This window comes from Excalfactoria chinensis, chromosome 2, assembly GCF_039878825.1.
Source record: "Excalfactoria chinensis isolate bCotChi1 chromosome 2, bCotChi1.hap2, whole genome shotgun sequence".
In the NCBI taxonomy this organism is placed as follows: domain Eukaryota; kingdom Metazoa; phylum Chordata; class Aves; order Galliformes; family Phasianidae; genus Excalfactoria; species Excalfactoria chinensis.
Genome location: NC_092826.1, coordinates 80,557,250 through 80,575,779, shown reverse-complemented (window position 1 = coordinate 80,575,779; position 18,530 = coordinate 80,557,250). Strand labels below are relative to the sequence as shown.

At 39.7% G+C, this 18,530-nt stretch overlaps 1 protein-coding gene across 4 annotated transcripts in view; it reads right to left on the bottom strand.

The window, feature by feature from the left end:
- The window catches only part of DSP (desmoplakin), a 36,654-nt gene that overhangs the window by 7,824 nt on the left and 10,300 nt on the right, over positions 1–18,530 (bottom strand). For all 4 annotated transcript variants that reach the window (XM_072329344.1, XM_072329346.1, XM_072329347.1 and 1 more), the window contains exons 4-22: positions 18,064–18,238; positions 15,501–15,629; positions 14,447–14,497; positions 13,451–13,612; positions 12,353–12,457; positions 11,128–11,223; positions 10,144–10,269; positions 9,592–9,744; positions 8,327–8,481; positions 7,715–7,841; positions 6,989–7,193; positions 6,278–6,495; positions 5,337–5,503; positions 4,880–5,018; positions 3,384–3,577; positions 2,751–2,913; positions 2,100–2,183; positions 1,390–1,497; positions 662–760 (exon numbers count right to left, since the gene is read on the bottom strand). In XM_072329344.1, the coding sequence (XP_072185445.1) occupies positions 662–760; positions 1,390–1,497; positions 2,100–2,183; positions 2,751–2,913; positions 3,384–3,577; positions 4,880–5,018; positions 5,337–5,503; positions 6,278–6,495; positions 6,989–7,193; positions 7,715–7,841; positions 8,327–8,481; positions 9,592–9,744; positions 10,144–10,269; positions 11,128–11,223; positions 12,353–12,457; positions 13,451–13,612; positions 14,447–14,497; positions 15,501–15,629; positions 18,064–18,238 (2,656 nt within the window). The remainder of the gene's footprint in view (positions 1–661; positions 761–1,389; positions 1,498–2,099; positions 2,184–2,750; positions 2,914–3,383; positions 3,578–4,879; positions 5,019–5,336; positions 5,504–6,277; positions 6,496–6,988; positions 7,194–7,714; positions 7,842–8,326; positions 8,482–9,591; positions 9,745–10,143; positions 10,270–11,127; positions 11,224–12,352; positions 12,458–13,450; positions 13,613–14,446; positions 14,498–15,500; positions 15,630–18,063; positions 18,239–18,530) is intronic.

The window sequence follows — 18,530 nt, the reverse complement described above, 5'->3', positions numbered from 1 at the left end:
TCCTCCTTAATTAAAAGTCATCATGACAAATTCTGGCAAATCTCTTATTCATTCAGATTCATACTTTATTCAGAAACCAACATGATGACTTTCAGAGGGAAACAGTACTTGATGGACGAGGGAGATGCAATACAGACAGTAAAATCTGGTGTACCAAAAGTTCACCAACAAAATATTAAACAGCCTCATTTAGAAGCTATTTCATTTTCAAACAAGTGATTCTCATCCTTTGTATATGACATTTCAAATGGGCCTGAATGGAATCCATGTAGCCATTACTCCATTCGAAACAACAGATCCCAATAAGGTGTGTCCTTTTAACAAGTTTTCAGCATGGAGATAATTGTATTCTTATTGAGGTCACTCTGACGGGGACAAAAACATCCTGCATGCTTTATCAAGCCCCTCTTATGTACTAAAAAGGCTAATATTCTCCACCTAACACGAGACCTTGGCAGTAACTCTGCAAGGCACTGTACTATGAAAAAAAGGTTGCATGAAACTACTCAAATGCCTCCTTCGTGGGAGGAGTCTCCTGTTCTGTGATAAAGTTCAGCATTTAGCTTTGTGTATTGTTTAGCGCTGTATAAAGTCTTAGATCAGTGATAGTGCTAACCTGTGACAAAAATAGAAGGCAAAGGAAATAAAAGAGGCAGATTACCTTCAGGTCCTCCATGCTCTTTAACATTTCACTTAAGAATTTGTAATAATCTCCGGATCTTGTAAGAAGCTCTATGTAGCGAGCCTGAGCCTCGCTAGCCTTGTAAAGAAAAAGGGAATTATTAGTATCTTATGCTACAGAGTTAGATATGAACATATCTACTTCTCAGACTATTTAAGAATTCTAATCTACTTGAGAAAATGAGTCATTTGACAACTCAGTAGCAAAGTTTCCTCGCGAATTTGTCTGACTTCCTGGGGAACCCAAGTATATAAATTCTCCCTTCTAACAGACCCACATCTTCTTCAGTATTACTTTCCCCATAGTGCTCACATAGTATTAAATCCAAGCCTTCATCTCCTGGTTCTTCATGCTATTCCTGCCTGACAGTCGCAAGTAAGTCAAGTTAAACTTTTAAAATAGTGGTTAATTCCCAGTTTGAAAGTGACTGAACCACTCAGGTCACAGATCTTACTTTCTCACAATATGTATATAATGGACACTGGATAGGAATGAGCCGAATTCCTGAGGGTTAATCTACTGTCTAAATGTGCCTAGGTATAATTTTGCAGTGCAGCAACTATTCTGCACTAATTACTTTTGCATATGTGCTTAGTAAACACTACCAATGGCAATGCTAATTATTATATAGCTGGATATGACTCATGGTGGCTCATATAGAGGAATAAATGTATTCAAAAGACTGATGAGGGAGGAAAGAAAGATACCTCTTGCAGAATCAGCACTGCAGGAGACTGAACCACACACTTCTTGATAGGTATGTTGAGCAGCGTTTCTAATCCAGAACTGTAGGAGGCAACCTGAAGCTCATAATCCTGTAAAACAGCAGGATAAGGTAAGACCCTGATAGAAACTGCCAAATAACTCCCAGAATCTGGATTTCTTCAGTCTCTTTCACATCACTTTTGCTACAACATGTACAGTGAGATCTTCGTGACAGAAAGGAAGGCTTAACTGAAGAAAGTAGAGATACAAAGATGACAAAGAAGGGCAAATACCATAAAACCACTCCCTGTACATCTTTTTGGTTTTCATGGCTACTGCCTACTATTCTTCCTGCCAATCTGCACTGACCAGATCCTAATCAGATTATATTTCTAAGTAACCTATCTGTTCTCTACTCTTATTTTTAACATGTAAACTGGAAAGGTTGGTGTGGCTAGAAGGAGGCTTTGATTCTCCTGAAGAGAAGTATTCACTGGCATCTCCCACAACACCCTGCCATCTTCAGGAGGCAAGTACAGATTGCTTTTGTTATGTTCTGTATAAATGACTATTTTACCCCAGCAGTTTCTTCTTGCAAGCACACACACACACACCCCAGAGAACCAACATTTTGCCTATCACTAGAGTGGAGACAATAGGATGTACCTGACCATGAAAACCACAACCCGTAAAAATGCTGAAATCAAAATACCTTAATTGCAGCTGAGCACTGATCTGCATGCTTGAGAAGCTCCTCAACTTTGTCTCGCTTCCCACAGATTTCACTGTGCAAGTTCTGCCAAGAAAAAAGTGAGCTGTGAAGCAGTCCCTCAGATTTGCCAGTACATGCTGCATCCACAAGATGCCTGCAGCATGAAACCAGAGGCTTAGACTGAAACCAAGTGTAGCCACGCCATTTCCACAGAGGTGGACACACTGTATAGGAGAAGGCTGTTCTTCAAAAGGAACACCTAGCAAATCAATAACCTTCTGAGCTGGGAAGGGACAGATGCATGACTTTAGATTACAAAAATTTACCCTATTTTTATTTTTGTGCTATAATCTGTCCCATATGTTGCAACATCTTACAGTTCCTTGACTTAATTCAAAGCTGCTGGACCAAAGTGTCAGTCATCATGAAGGAGACAAGCATAGCCTTCTTCATAATCAACAGCACAGCTGACAGAAAGTAATGAGGGTAATAATACTTTCTCTCTCTTAACTTCTACATATGTGGTGGTTTTTGGTAGCTTGTATATTTTCTAATTCAAAACAGGCCACTGCATTGATAGTGTTATTTCCTGACTAGCAAAGACATTTAACATCCAGTTAACTGAAGACAGCTCAGCCAGGTGTTGCATACCTTCTGATCATGCAGATATCTCATAATAGTGTTGGAATCACACAGTTTTGTGGACTCAATAGACTCCTGCCTGCGCTTAGCATCACAGATCCATTTGCACAGAGCCTGATATAGATCCCGGTAAGTTTTCAGCTGTTTGATCTGTCTTTCTAAATCCCACGATCTAGAAAAAAACAAACAAACCAACCCAGAGAAAACTGTCAAAATGAAAGTACATTCACTTTTTTCTCTCTTCAAGCATTTTCCAGAAACAGGACACCTTGATAAATATTGCAATAAAGTGAGTAAAACAATGTACAGCTCTAAATGGAGAAGCTACGGTTACCCAATAAGAGGTTTTGGTCCCTGACTTTTGAGCGATTGTGCATTACACAGAAGCTATAGTACACAGATTACACAGTAACATGAAAAACTACATTTTCTTGCTGGGTCTTACATGATTTTGAAGTATACTCAACCTATTCACAGTTGCTATTTACTGTTTACTACAGTCTTTCTGCCCTACAGTAATCTGTGCAGTAATTTGTGCAGTATCTTTACTTTCAAGGGATATTAGTTCTTTTAGACTTATTGTTAAGAAGATCTTAGTAGCAATAGCCATGCAGAAGAAGATAGTAGGAAATTCAAGCAAACCTGTTATCTATCTGCTTTTCAGCTCTCTGCCAGCGGTCTATTAATTGGGTAACTTTGTCAGTGAACTTTCCAACATCCATATCATACAGGGTATATGACTGGCAAGACTGTGAGTGAATCTGATGCATTTTCTGCAGCTCATTTTCAAGGGTACTCAACAGTGATTTCTTCATGTTCAGATCACTTTTCATTTTCTGGAGAGGAAAAAAATGGTATCATACATTTTATTCAAAGGTTATTCAACCATCAACTACACACACAGTTTGTTGGGACCTAAATATTCTGTTTCTTATTCAGCATAGTATGTATGCTGGTGCCAACTGGAATTAGTATATTTGAAGTGAAACACCTACTTTGGTAAGCAGAGATTTACTTAATAAACATGTTTGAAGTTAGACTTATTCTTAAACAGTTTACTGAACCCACAGCCTTCTGATGTCACGCGCTGTCGCCACCATTTCCATTTCTGAGAGCTCCTGAGGAGTCCCAGGAGGGAAGGAAGTAAAAAGATGAAGAAAATCCTTATTGTAGGATCAAGCCTTGGGATTGCCATACAGTTTCTAAATATTAAGAAAGACCTGCACTTGTTATGTATGCTTTTTTCTTCTTTCCTGTTTGCATTTTCCTAAATGTCCTACACAAAGATGTTGCTTTACACCCACATGCAGACTGTTTTTTGTGTGCAAATACTCACACACTGTAGTGTGCCACCAAATGTATATACAGTGCAGGCAGGCCTCTCTTGTGTTCCCCAGCTACGGGGATGGGTGCACCCTTCGCTCAGGCATTTTTTTGTGTGTGCAATTCAAATTTACATCAGTTAAATACATCTACCAGCAACTGGAACTGTAGCTCTTGGGTAACATGGTAAAAGAGCAACCTGGTTGTGCTCCATTTTTGCCACCTCTTGCCTTTTCCCTACTGCTTCTTCTGAGGAGAGTAAAGAAAGGAGGACTGACTACTCTACCAAAGGCACTCAGTGCAAAAAAAAATGACCAGCTCAGTGCTGGATAGATTGCTTCTGCATGCTGTCACTGTGCGTAACAGCAATCATTCTTTGCCATGTTCAGGATGAATTTCTCACTTTAAGATTTTAAATGCACTCCACATATAAAAAAAGGACACACACACCAATTCACTTGTTACAACTAGATCACAACACAAGTAACCAACAAGACTTTCTGCAAGAAATAAAGGAGGAAGCTAGATTTGAAGGCAGTAACTGACATGAATAAACACAGGTAGCCTTGTTCAGAAACTGTTTCTGGAGACCTTCCATGCCCCTGGCTTTTCTGTGTGGGAAGAAATAACTAGTGGTTGCAAGACCTGTATATTCCCTCTAATAACCCGCAAAAGCATTATATATCTATGCCAAAATATGACAGGATCAGCTTCTCCATCTCCTGCTGTTTCAGTAGGCTTTCACCAAGCTCAATAAACTAGCGATGACAGCTACTACTTGTGTCTTGCTGTGTGCCTGGGAATTAGCCTCTCACCTTTAGACAAGCTCGATAAGCCTCCACTTTATCAAGATCCAAAGGAACAGTCTCCTCTTCAGATAGCCTGACTTCAAAAACTCTGATCACATCTTCGGTTTGGAGAATAAGCTGGAGCAGACACCTCAGTGCATTCAAGCTACAGTAAATAACACAAAACAAGACAAATTAGCTATGGACTGAGGCAAAAAAAGATAATTCTAATTAAATGCAGTTAATTTCATTAACTAAAGAGAATATGCAATAAACAAAGAAATTTCAGGAATACCCACAAGTCTCATTTTTGTTTTCTTTAGTCTTCCAGAAAAAAATAAACTTATATTTTTCTACCCACATAAAGGAAAGAAGATATAATTTTATATTACTGATAACAAAAAACAGATTTCTAGACTATGGAATTGTGGAAGAATTGTGAAAGAAGGTGAATGAGTTATTACTACAGCCTCAATTTTCTTACCTGTCTAAGTAGCCAGCAGAAACACCATTAATATTTTCCAGTTTTTGAAACAGAGCATTTATCTCTGATTGCAAGTACACATACTTTTCAGAGCCTCTGAAGTTAGGCAGCAAGTCCTTATGCTTATTGAGGGTTTCAGCCATTATCTGAGAGTCATTCTGCACACCCTGAAGAGAAAGAATGCCCAATTTATATATTTTTGCTTGCTGAATTATCATTCTACAGCACATCTGAGGTTGATTTCCTTATCCAATTACTCTCATCTTATCTAATGAGCTTGACTGAGGAACAAAGCAGGGACTCAGCTTGCTTCCTTTGAATTAAGTATCATTACGTGGTTTCTGTTTTGTACAGTCCACAACAGTTGACATCTCTTTCTAAGTACCTCTTCCATTATGGAACTCTGCTCTGTAGAAAGCAGTTCACAAAATGCCTTATTGCCAGTTGCCTACTTCCCCAGTGGTCATGCCAACGTCCTTCTAGTAACCTCATTTCCCCAGAGGAATGCCTCAAACTGAATCTATTCTCTTTACTACACTCTCTCTCCAGTCTCCTTCAAATCTGAAGTGCTGGGAGGGTGACAAAGCCTGTGAGCCTCGTGTATGTACAGACAGCACTTAAAAGGTAGGTGGGAAAGTGGGGTCTATACAAAAGAATCTTAATAGTGCTTTAACCTGGATGACACTTAACATGAGATCACATCCAGTTGACATCAGGCTTTTTGTAACCTTAGCCTGAAAGAACTTTTATCTTCTAAAATCCAAGAGTCAACTTTTCCTACTTAGGCTTCTGGAATGCCAAATCTTTTAATTGGAAGCTAACTGTGATATATACAGAGTGTGCATGTCACTCCCAGCTGATCAGGAATCCAAATACAGTATTCTCTGCTGAACAGAGTCGCGATAAGTTTGAGATGTTCAAATGAGAACACACATAGTTACCTCTAAATCCTGTATTCTGACTGAAAAGTCATGCAGAGCCCCTTGATCCACACCAAGTGGAGCTCTTTGAACCATTCGAATCTCAGAAGCTTCAATCTGACGCCGAAGTTTCTGAAGTTCCATCAGCAGCCAAGCCTCCTGTTTATCATGTTCTCGAATTCTCTCATTAACTATAATGGTGTTTGAGGTACCCACAGGACAAATCTCAGTTGGAATCACTGTAAAGTGAGTTGGAAGTAAATATCAACTGCCAGAGAACTGAATTTCTACATACAGAAAGCTGAAGCAGTGCCCAAGCAACCTAAACACTGATTAGAATTGTAGAATGGAGAACTGGTATGTCTGGGCCATTAGGCAGTGTCTGAAGCAATGAAATGTCCCCTTCTCAAAACGATAAACTTGCTTCCTGAAGTGAGGTTTTGCTTCCTAACAACTGAAAATTGGTGGATTAAATTTCTCTCATTTTCGCAATGAGTTCCATGAACTTCAGAGAACTATTCCCAGATACACAGCAATGGAAGGAAGAACAAAACATACTCTTTCCTGGGCATGGCAAGTTTTGTTATCCTAGGAGACAGCAGTTACAGTTCTTTTACATGTCTCTGCATATGTTTACAAGACTATTTTCACATGAAAAGGAAACACAGACTTCTCTTCCGCCTCTAACAAGGAAACACAAGCAGTACAATCTGTACAAGGAGGACAACAAACCTGTTTGAGGCTGCCGTGGTTGATTGGGCAGTTGTATTATTAAGGTTTGGTAGTGCTTCTGAGCATCAGTGAACTGCGTCTGGATCTTTCGTTTGTCTTCGTCACCAAACATCTCAGAGCCTTGGCTGTTCCTGAGGAATTCTTGATAATGGATCTCCAAGTCGGTTATTATTTTTTGGTAATCTTCCCTACGCATTGTTTTCAGCTGAAATAACAAAGACAGTTTTGAAAAAGGCAGCAATCGGAGAGGACATAAAGACTAATGACTCATTAAGGAACGTACTAATACATCTACCGAAGAACAGAGAAATCTCATTTCAGAATAAAACCAATACAGGCTGCCTCTAGAAGTATAATGCACAAAGCAACCTTTGAGCTAGCTATCCCTGTAACAAACATTTCACAACTTAAGAACAGTTTTGCAACTCTGCCTTATACTATGTCTATCCATGCCCTTGCATAGTGGGAATGAACAGCACAAGTATATAGTAAGTCCCTTTAGTTAACCTTCATTTTTATATATATCATGTTTGAATGGGAAAGCATTTTTCTTCTCCTTAAATAAAATGCTGATTTCAATATATAACTGCTTGTGTAGCCCAGCAAAAGGCAGGCCCGCAGTTTTGCAGAACATACAGCTGAATAGGATACTGCAAGCACTATTTGGAGCAGCAGAGGACAGGTAATGCATGTCCCTGTTCTACAGTTATGGCCTGCTAGTCTCACCTTGGCAATAGTCATCGCTCTGATCTTCTCAATGTCAATCATGCAATAATGCCAAGATACCAGGCTCTTCATGTTGATATACAGCTGGTTCCACAAGGCCAGAATAGCTTCATAATATTGCTCAATTCTGAGATGGAAGAAGAAATTTCATGGTCAAAACTTGTACATCTTAGAAGCATAGCTAAAAAATATCACAAGAAAGAGCCACTGGATCTTAAGTGTTTTAAGGCTTGTTCTCTAATATAAAGAAAAAGCAAACCTGAAAATGAGTATACCAATGAATACACAGCTAGAATTTCAAGCTAACTCTGGTAATTTGCTTAAGCGTATAGGTAGCACTGCTAACCATTTTTTTTTTTCACAATGGCAAAAAGAAAAGAGCAAGCTAAGGCTTTTTTCTTCTCATAGAAGAGGCTGAAGTAATATTATGCATGTAATTGTAACTTCCAAAAGGCATAAAAAATTATTAACAATAAAACAAATCAGGCTTTCAGACAGAACTCACTCTTTTAACAATCAGGACATGTCTATGGCATGAGCACAGCAATGCCTGAGATGGATCCCACTCCATCCAGTTCACATCTACAAGAGAAATTCAACTTGGCAACTCACTTGGTAGCAAGATCCACTGCTAATGGATTTGGGGGTGGGATGATCAGACTAACAGATGGCACCAGCATATCCACTCCTCCAGGGCCAGTCACCAACCACTTGCTGCGCTCATTGTTGTCCTTCAGAATGCATTCATCTCCTTTGCGCACCGTTTTCTGTAAGAAACATAAAACAACATTGTTTTTTTTTCTCTAGTTAAGCAACATGGGGTTTCTAGGAGAGATAGGCAAGGATGATGCACCTAGCTCACACAACTGGGAGTGCTTCACAGCTGCTATGTGCATGTGTACATCCTGGCTTGACATTAACAGTGAAACTAACTGGGCGCCACAGAATACTCTTAGAATCTGCCAGTCCAACTCATCATCAGATCTGGGGCTTGCCATGACATACATCAAAAGACAGAGCGTGGGCACATGGATACTGTAAGCTATGCAATCATTTATGGCTATAAGCCACCCCACAGCAAGCTGGAAGCAAACGGATGCTTAGTGCTGCAAACCATACTTGAGAAGTTACTGGGAGCAATTGCCACAAAGCTAGATCCACCAGCAATGTCTGCCAGACATTCTGACACCCTGAGGCCACAGGTCTGGATTGTGCAGCTTACAATCCTCACACACCCAAGAGGGGGAAAGCTCCTCCTATCATTCATCAGGCCACAGGCTTTACATTGACCTGACCATGCAGAGTCTTTGAATTTATCTGGCTTTATCTTCTCCTGGGCAGATTCTAGCTTGTTTAACTGCTAGGACAATCGTCAAGCAGCCACGCAAACACTGCCTACATTTGTTTAGTTTTGTTTACAGTACCAACAAGTAGTTGCTTCTGTGTGGGCCGAACTTCTGTGATTCTAGAGTAAAATGTGATATGGAAGATCACAGAGAGTAGATAGCAGAAACCCCAGATTGCAAACACACATCACAATGGTCAGTTAGTGGTCACTACAGGAGTGCAACTTAGTGAATCGGGTAAAGAAGGTTTTACAGATAAAACATAGGAAAACTAGGTAACTGGGAACCAATAAGGAAAAGAGCAGAAAAAGAGCAAGTAAGGAGAAAATACATGTGAGCATGCTGCTAAGAAACAACACAGAAATAAACTTCAGCATATCCAATACTTACGGGGAAGAAATCACCACCATTAACTTCATACTCCAACTTGCAAAAATGTTACACCTATCAGCTCAATAGTTTGTGTACTAAATTATTTGCCATAATTCAGTTTACATTATTTTCATTTCAGCTGAAAAAGGGATACATTACCAGATCCTGTTTGTAGTCACACAGAGCCTTGAGGATAATGGGCTTGTTACTCCGGTAATCTGGGTTACGTGGCTTCAGCTGCACAATCTTCTTGGATTTATTCACCAAACTCTGCACTTGCCTCTTGTATTCAAGAATTCTCTCTCGTTCATTCTGCAAACATCAGCTTTAGGTTAAAAACTTATTCTAGAAAGAAACCACATCTAGTTCCTGCTAGTTTATTAAGAGGCATACATCTGGAGCTCACCAAAGGCAAAAATTCCTTTATCTACAGTGGGATGAGTCTTTAGCCTATTGTGTAAAATTGTAGCTTAAAGAAAGAGAAGAAAAACAACAAATTAATTATTTTTGCAACTTGAGCAAGCTGCTGTATTTTGTGCCTATTTGTAGGCTATGTCAAGAAAAGGAGATGAATATATCAGTGATGTTTCAAGTTTACTCAGTACTGTTTATTGCCATTCCTGTATATTTGGGTTAATATTTGGCATCTGACAGGGGCAACTGTTACCCGTGCAAGGCAGACCATGATCTGTGAGTAGGATGGAACAGTACCTCCAGCTCTTTGATCTGCTCCAGCAAGCTCTGAAGTGACATGCTCTTATCACATATGAACTTCTTCCTGATGGAGTCCTGTAAATTCTTCAGATAGCTCTCTGTAGCTTGAGCCTCCTCAAAGAACTACAGGAAAAAAAAGTTGGGATTTCAGTTGCACACAGCTCTCACAGAGATGTCTACTAGAAATTAATGAATTCCTTTCATGAGAAGTCCCAGTTCATATCCAGCAGTACTGCAGCACAACAATTTGATAACACTGTGCTACATCTAATTGATAATGCACTTAGGAAGATTTTGGTACAGAAAAAATACCTGTGGTGGGATCCACACTTTTGACAAAACCTTTGAAGGATGGGACAGATCTCCAAAGAACTATTAATCACATTCACAATTAGTCAATTAATTTCTTAAAACTCTAATATGAGCAAAACGTGTTGATAGCCCTCAAAATTCTAAATGTGGAAAAGCATAAACACACTTTTACGTTACCTTATATTGCTAGCTAATGAAAAGAGCTTTTAGAAATAATTCAGTTCTTTTTATAAGTGTATGTTTTAAATGTTTTGATGCTGGAACATGAAGTTTAAAGTAGCCATTTATCTGAAAGGCGCTTACAGTGAGAGCGGAGCAAGTCCCTTCTCACTGGTGACAGGACAAGGGGAAACGGCCCCAAGATGCACCAAGGTAAGTTTAGGTTGGACGTTAGGAAACATTTCCTTACAGAAAGGGTAGTTAAACATTGGAATGGGCTCCCCAGTGAGGTGTTCGAGTCACTGTCCCTGGATGTGTTTAAGAGCCATTTGGATGTGGTGCTCAGAGATATGATGAGAGGGTACTATGGTTAGGCTGAGGTTGGACTTGATGATCTTTGAGGTCTTTTCCAACCTGAGTAGTTCTATGATTCTATGATTTATGGATAAATACTTGTGTAGTACTTCTATAATACAAAAGTAAGTGTGAATTCTCCACATCACTACCCACCTGAAAGTAAGCTGCATTCTCTTTCAAATGAACATCAATGCACTTGGTGATCTGAAGTATCCAGCTCCACTGAGTTTGTAGTGTATCCATGTAGGCCTAAGAAAATAAATAACAGGCAGAATTCAAATTACCACATGGATTTCTCTTCTGTATCTAGACTCAAGCACAACTATTTAATTTGCATTTCTGTAGAGAATAAATATCTACTAGAACAAACTAACGTACACCAGAATAATGTAACTCATGCAAATAGTTTCCCTGCTTCTAAGTGCCTACCTAACTGAAGGGAGTTACATACCTGTCTGTGGGTTATAAAGAGAAACTTGTTCTTCACTTGAATTTTGTTTGATCAGCATAAAGCCTGAAGTGCACGAACAAAGGGGTGAAATGCAAAAACAGCAGTGCACATGAAATATTTCAATGGCAAATTGTCTTGTTCTCCTTCAAGGAGGACAGGCAAACAGTTTTTCAGGATGGCTACTTTTTTAGCAAGACTTCTCACGTACCCTTCATGTAAGTCATCTGGAAATTTACACACTACTTTTTACTTCACTGCTGAAGCTCAGCAGGGTTTTTCCTTCAAGGCAGAAACTGACCACAGAGTGAATTATGAATGATGATTCTACACAGTGAATAACAAATTACAAACTAAATGCATTGAAAAGGAGAGAGAACTCTGTTTTTGTGGGTTCTTTCACACATTTAAAATGATAGCGCTTCCTAAAGACTAAGATTTTTCCTTAGCCTTGACTGAGGTGAAGAAACATACAATAAATTTCAGCTGCAGAAAGTATTTGCACTAGATTAAACATAAACCCATAAAGGGTGCGGCTATCTTCAAAACATGCCTATTGAGATAGCAGGGGAATGGCACGTCTTCCTACCATATTCTACTGCACTGAAGTTAACTCACATGAAATACAGCAATTTCAATATATTTAGACAACTCCCTAAGCCCCCATATTAATTTTTACATGCATCCATCATCAAATTTGGTAGCAGTGAGATCTCTTCCAAGCTCTTAAGAAGCCCTCAGTAGTTGTGTCTGTAAGTTTGCAGAAGGTGGTAACACTTACTAGAGCAGTTCTTACAGCTGGATACAAATTGATACGATTTTTGGCAAGCAAACTGTTCCCATGTCTAAAGGCAGCATTTCCTTTCGTCAACTTTGACTAAGAACTTTTCCCACACAGCAACTAAAGGAGCAAGTTAAATCATATCTCACCTCAATTTTGTCTGAAGCAGGGTGCTGGTTGAGAACAAGCTGGTCACTTTCTTGCTTTAGCTTGTTGAGTTCTTTTTCTTTAAGCTCCAGTTCACTCATACGTTTCTAATAACCAAAATAAAGAGTCAAATGAGCTTTCAAAGGCACAGTACTTAGAGTGATTTACTCAACATTTTCCTGATAGTTTGAATAAAGATTTCATAAAAGCAATAATTGTATAAGATTATCGCTGCTAACAGTGCATATTAATTCTACTAAATGCACTGAAGCTATATATGAAGTCAGAAGAATTGAAGAAGGTGGTCATTTCAGTTCTAGTCTCCCTTGGCACTTCATAGAGCAAAGCATTCAAAATGCAGCCTTTCTTGTCAAAGAGGAATGATGACAGCAAGAATTAGTGTATCTTGCAATATCCAGAACACCTAACATAAAAAGAATGGAAAATCTCCTTAATGGTGTGGCTTTCGTTTCTCTTTTACTCTGATGACCAGCACCAACACTGGCTAAAGAAACACATGCTCAATTTCCATTTGTACCCACAGAAGACAATAAGGAGCACTGAAAGCCAATCCTGACAGTGCTCTCAATGTGCCAAGACCATCAGGGAAAAAGAGAGTACTTCCATCATGTGCAGCTCTACTACCTGGTGAAGAGATCAGGACTACGTACAGGGATCAGTAGCCCCTGCAGAAGTCCTAACAGGGAGAACTGAGCTACTTGATTCAAGTCCCCTAGTTTACCATGCATGCACAGGCTACATGTGATTACTACCCCTCAATGAACTGTACTGATAAAGCTAATTTCCAAGGTCAGTACAGAATACACAGGTGGCTGAGTACGAGTATGATCTTCCAGTTGATGTTTAATCTTGATTCAAAAGGTTGTCACATAGTACTTAATCCAACAGTATTTTGACAATAAGAAAAACAAACTAAACTTTAAATAGATAGATAGATAGATAGATAGATAGATAGATAGATAGATAGATAGATATTTGTGAAGAAATGCCATGATCAGTTTCCCTGAGACAAACTGTTCTTCCCTCAATATGCCAAAAGAAAAATCCGGGGCAAGCAGAAAAAGATAGTGCTGTCTTACAGAGAAGGCCTCCTGCTTCCTGGAGATATCCGTGTTCCTGTCACTCCAGTCGTAGAGAAGCTCCTCTTCCTCACAGTCATTGATCCACATGATCTCTCTGCTGGTTGCTTGGATAAGGTTCTGGAACTGACGGAGCTGATCCATTCTCTCAAAGGAGTATTTCTGCAAGGAATTCCAAAATGAAAAGCAATAAACACAGAAGAGCCTGTGTTGGGTGGAGAAGGGGAAGCCAAGAGAACAGCATGCACATTCATGTTTTTTTTTTTAATCTGAACTGAGAGTAACAGTAAATGCCACACAGCTATAAAACCTGCTGGCAATGGACAACAGATAGCATGCATGGATATGAAGAACAACAGGGATCTGAAGTCACCAGGTTCTTAAGTCACTTCAGATACAAATGCAGCAGACTCACAGGCAGGCAAGCAAAAAGACATGGGGAAAATAAAAGAAACTCCTGAAAATTTAACATTGCTTTCACTTCCATTTGCTGCTGGTAGTATATCCTTCATGTGGTACCAGTGCCTTTTGCATAGATAATAATTCATGAAAAGATTCTTTCTCTGTCCTTATATCATACTGCATATCTTGCTATTTGAAATGTGTATAGGAAACAGCTTCCAATCCCAGGGGTTAAGTCTGTAATTTGCACAAGATTTTCAGAGCTTTACATGAAGACATGGGCAAGATACACAGCCTTTCTAACATAGATTAACTTTGCTGCTATATCTATTCCCATTAAGGAAGTAGACTTCTACTCTGCACCTGCTTAGTTATCAACCTCCTTCACCTGCTGCAAACTAGAAACTTCCTGGTAAGTCAATTATAAACATGGCAATGAATCTAAACTTTGTGCCTCAAACTGTGCCTTATATAAGATACAAGACACTGTTGAATGGCACTACTTATATATGCATCTAAATCGACTATCACGTGAGTGTTAGAGAAAAAACATTTATCACAGAAGTATCAGACATGAAAATATCCTGTGCTCACCAGTAGTCCTTCGTATTCCTCCTCCAACTGATGAACGGCAGCCTTCTCACGCTGAAACAGAGAGCAAATATTTAGTGTGCCTTTTAGAAGTTGCCTTTACAGAGCCAGTACCATGATGTTGTAACTTCAGGTGGTAACTCACAGTGTCTGCAATGGATATAGGTCAGCAGCAGGTCTGCACCACTGGAGGACCAGAAGTACAAAAACAAGACTTGGGCAAACAAATTTCCCACAGAGATGTTCATAAGCAAGGTTGAACATAAACCCTGTAATACAACAACAGCTTCCAAAATGGGATCTCTCTCTGAATCAGATTCTAGGTAGCTATGGGGAGCTATCCAGTCCTTGAGCCAGCTTTCCAAAGACTATGAAATAGTGTAAATCATGACCTGAGCAGTATGCTCTGATTTTATTCTCATTTCTATGACTGGGAGTGTGCATAACTTTGGAACCAATACCTTTCCTACCTTTTGAATAAGCAGAAGGAAGAAGGGAAAAAACAACCCTTTCACTCAAGCTTGTCTGAGAAAACAGCACCAGAACTGAATCCTTTTTCTTTACGTCCAACTCCCTCTCATCCACGTGAGGATTTAACAGAAAAGAGTTGAGATGAAGTAAGCCCTTCTCCTACATCTAGTTGTTGGGCTAATAACCAAAGAAATTAACTAATGCACAGATACACAGAAGTTCTAAACTTAGTCCCCAGTTTGGGCTAAGCACTCACATAATCCTTCCACACAATCCTAGTTGTTAACTTAAGAAAGTGAAACAATCACTCTTGGCCATTCTCTCACCAGAAATATCCCAACATGTAATTGCCAGCTTGGGTACACAATGATATAACATTAAATAACACTAAATTTTCATTATAAAATTCTAGGGAAAGAAGTAGAGCGTGAAACAATAAATAGTAGGATGGGAAGTTGCTGCTATCAGTACATCAGTGCTTTCTGAAGAGAAGTCCTGTTTTCAGCAGTACTCGCTACAATGGAACATTGGCAAGCCAAGGTTACAAATCCAGACTAAGCAATGTGTAATGAAAGGCAGTAATTACCAGATCTGTTTTGACTTTGTCCAGGTGCCAACGATAGTCTCCAATGGCATTGTGAGTTCTCCTATGGTCACTAATCTGTTGCTCAATGGATGCTGCATCAAACCCCCATTTCACCAGCTCCATTTCAGCCTAGGAAAAAGGGACAGCATTTGTACTTTCATTTCAAACAAGACACTATCACCTAAAGCAGAGCATCAAGGTTGAAAGAAACATCCTCTGCAGTAAGAAGTAAAACTGAACTGATGTTTAGAATAGGGGTTAAAAATGTCTTCAAATTGCCTTCACAACTGCATGACAGGCTCCCAAAATAGAAGAAATGAGGTAGGGAATATAAATATACTTAAGCTGCTTGAAATTAGATAAGATGAAGCACACTCATTAGTGTAGTTTTCTACAACACTATTCATAATACATGTGAAAAAATACTTTCATGTTCTACAGCCCAGTACACTACATACCATTTAATTACATTCAAGTAACACCACTGATGATGAGGAAAAATCTCTAGAAACAGCATTTGAAAGTACAGCAATACACCTGGATAACTACTAACTTGAAATCTGTCTGACTCCAGTTATTTGTTTCATTATTTGCAAATACTAAAATCCACCAAATTGACATATCAAACCTTCAAATTCCAAAGCATCTTTTACTCCACGAAGATGATCACAATCCATCCCTTTATGAATGCCTCTGTGAGCATATGCACTGCAGAGAGTTATGTATCTTAATCTTGGGCTGGGACTCAATTTGATAATTACCAGCCTGGGGCCGAATCAGTATGAGTCAACAGATGTCAATTAAGCCCGAACCACACTCAGGCGTAGGGGTTCAAAGGCAAGGCTGAAAATGTTCTGAGGAATGAAACCATTTTACATTCAGCTATCTAAAAGTTACAGGACTTTGACCCTTCTTATTATATTTATACAGTCTAGAGAGTCTGTAGCAACAGCGCCGATCTTGAAAGACTGCCAATATGCAAACAAAGGCTGTCTGGATATCAGTCCACCTTCCTTAATTCTGCAATGGAAATCTGACCAGCCTTCCTACCACCTGGTTCCCCTGTCAGCACACCATCCGGACACTAGATGCAAAAACACAGGCAGAAATCCACCACGGCTGCTCAGACATGTTTTCTGCTATCTCATCACATTATCTTTGTCACAACATTAGCCAATAGTAAGAAAGTGGGAAGAAAAGATATGGTGCAGAGTTCAAAATAAACTCCCTAAAAAAAAAAAAAGAAAAGCTCAAAAGCCTAATAGGAAACCTCAGCTTTGCTTTAGGGGACTGAAAAGGAGAGAAAGTGAGACTTTTTCTTTCACTGCAGCTATTGCGTGGGAACTCAGCTGCAAAGTGCTTGCTCAGTGAGGGGTGCCTGAGCAGGGAGTCACATGGCGGCATCTCTGGGAGGTGCAGCATGTTCAGAACCTTTCATCACTGGAAGGAGGCCCAGTGTCTGTCCAACATCACTCCTCAAGCCATGGCAGGTCTGATAATTAGCCTACTCTCCCACAGTATGTGAAGAACAATCATTATCTGCTGCTGCTCTATTGGCACAATGCCTGTAAATGTTAGCACTCAAAGGAGTGCATCTCCGCTTCCCTTTCTTCCTCTAAAACAGGTCGTGAGATGGGAGGGCACTGGAAGACCAGACTATGACTGGCACTCACATAAATATGGGAACAGCTCTCCCCTGCTCATCTGGTTTGCATAGCAGCCACCTGGTAAGCACCATATGTAGATAACATTACAGAATCACTAAGCAACAACCTAATAAAAGAGAGATAAAAACACTGCAACTTCAAATTACAGGGAGTCTGCAAATTCTGTCTCGGGCCTCCCTGCTCCTTTTTCCCCTACCAGTCTCTCAGTAAGTGCTGTCCAACTACAAACACAAAACTTCCACACACACCAGCAGCACAAGAACACTACAGGCTCTCAGTGCATGCTTCTTCTACTCCAGCCCATACCATCAACAGTTGTGAATAGACAAATTTATTCTGTGCATGCAACAGATTCACATGAAAATGCTGAAGCTGCTTTTTAGGCAGCGACTTCAGGAAGGCCGGTCCTGTGGCAATTAACTTCTAGCTCCCGTTTTGATGAGGACGTATTAGAGGAGGAAAAATTGCAAAATACTGGATAATAGTTAAATCTGTGAAGTTGGCCTCATCTGTAAAGGGTTAAAATAAATATAAAGCATTGAGGAAGTATGTGGAAGGAAGGAAGGAAATATTGAACACCATAATCTCTAACACAAACATGCTAATGTCTCTTGTTACGTTAACAGCTGTGTCTCATTTTTTGTTTTCAAATCTGACTTCCACTTTTTCTCCTGCAAAAGAAGATCCCCAAAATCCATTTTTGTATTTTAGTGAAAACTCACTGTGAGTACAATGTTGTAAATAAGAGAGGGAAAAAAAACACAAAGAGGAGCTTGGAACTATATACTGTCATCTAAACGTACTTCTACTAGCACTCAAAACACTACTGCACGCAAAAGTACATTCATAAGCAAAATCAGGTTTTACGATTGTCTCTAGGTTTTGTACAGATTTACCTTCTGTTGCCTCATCCAGTTTAAGCATTCACTTGTGACACGTTTTGTATACTCATCCCAGCCTGAACCGCTCTGAGAGGAATAGCAACCACCACCTTTGGAGCTAGCCCTTCTGGCACGGGGAACGCTAATAGCTTTGTACAAAGCACGCATTTGCTCTTGAAGTTGAAGCAGCCTGAAAGGGAAGAAACCAGTTAACTTTCTTTCTACAATGTAAACACCCAGAAAACATGAAAACATACAATTCCCACCTCCTGCTGAACCACCAGGTATTCAAAAAGAAATGCTGATAGCATAGGTTGTAGGAAAAAAATGGCTGAAATTAAATTGGCACAACCGAGATGTAAAAAATAAATACAACACTACAAGGCCTTTCTCCACCTCAGCATGCCCCTAAAAGACCTTGATTTCTGCCTGCAATATCAGAGAATGCGAGCATTTCAGACACTACAGGATTGCATCTATCA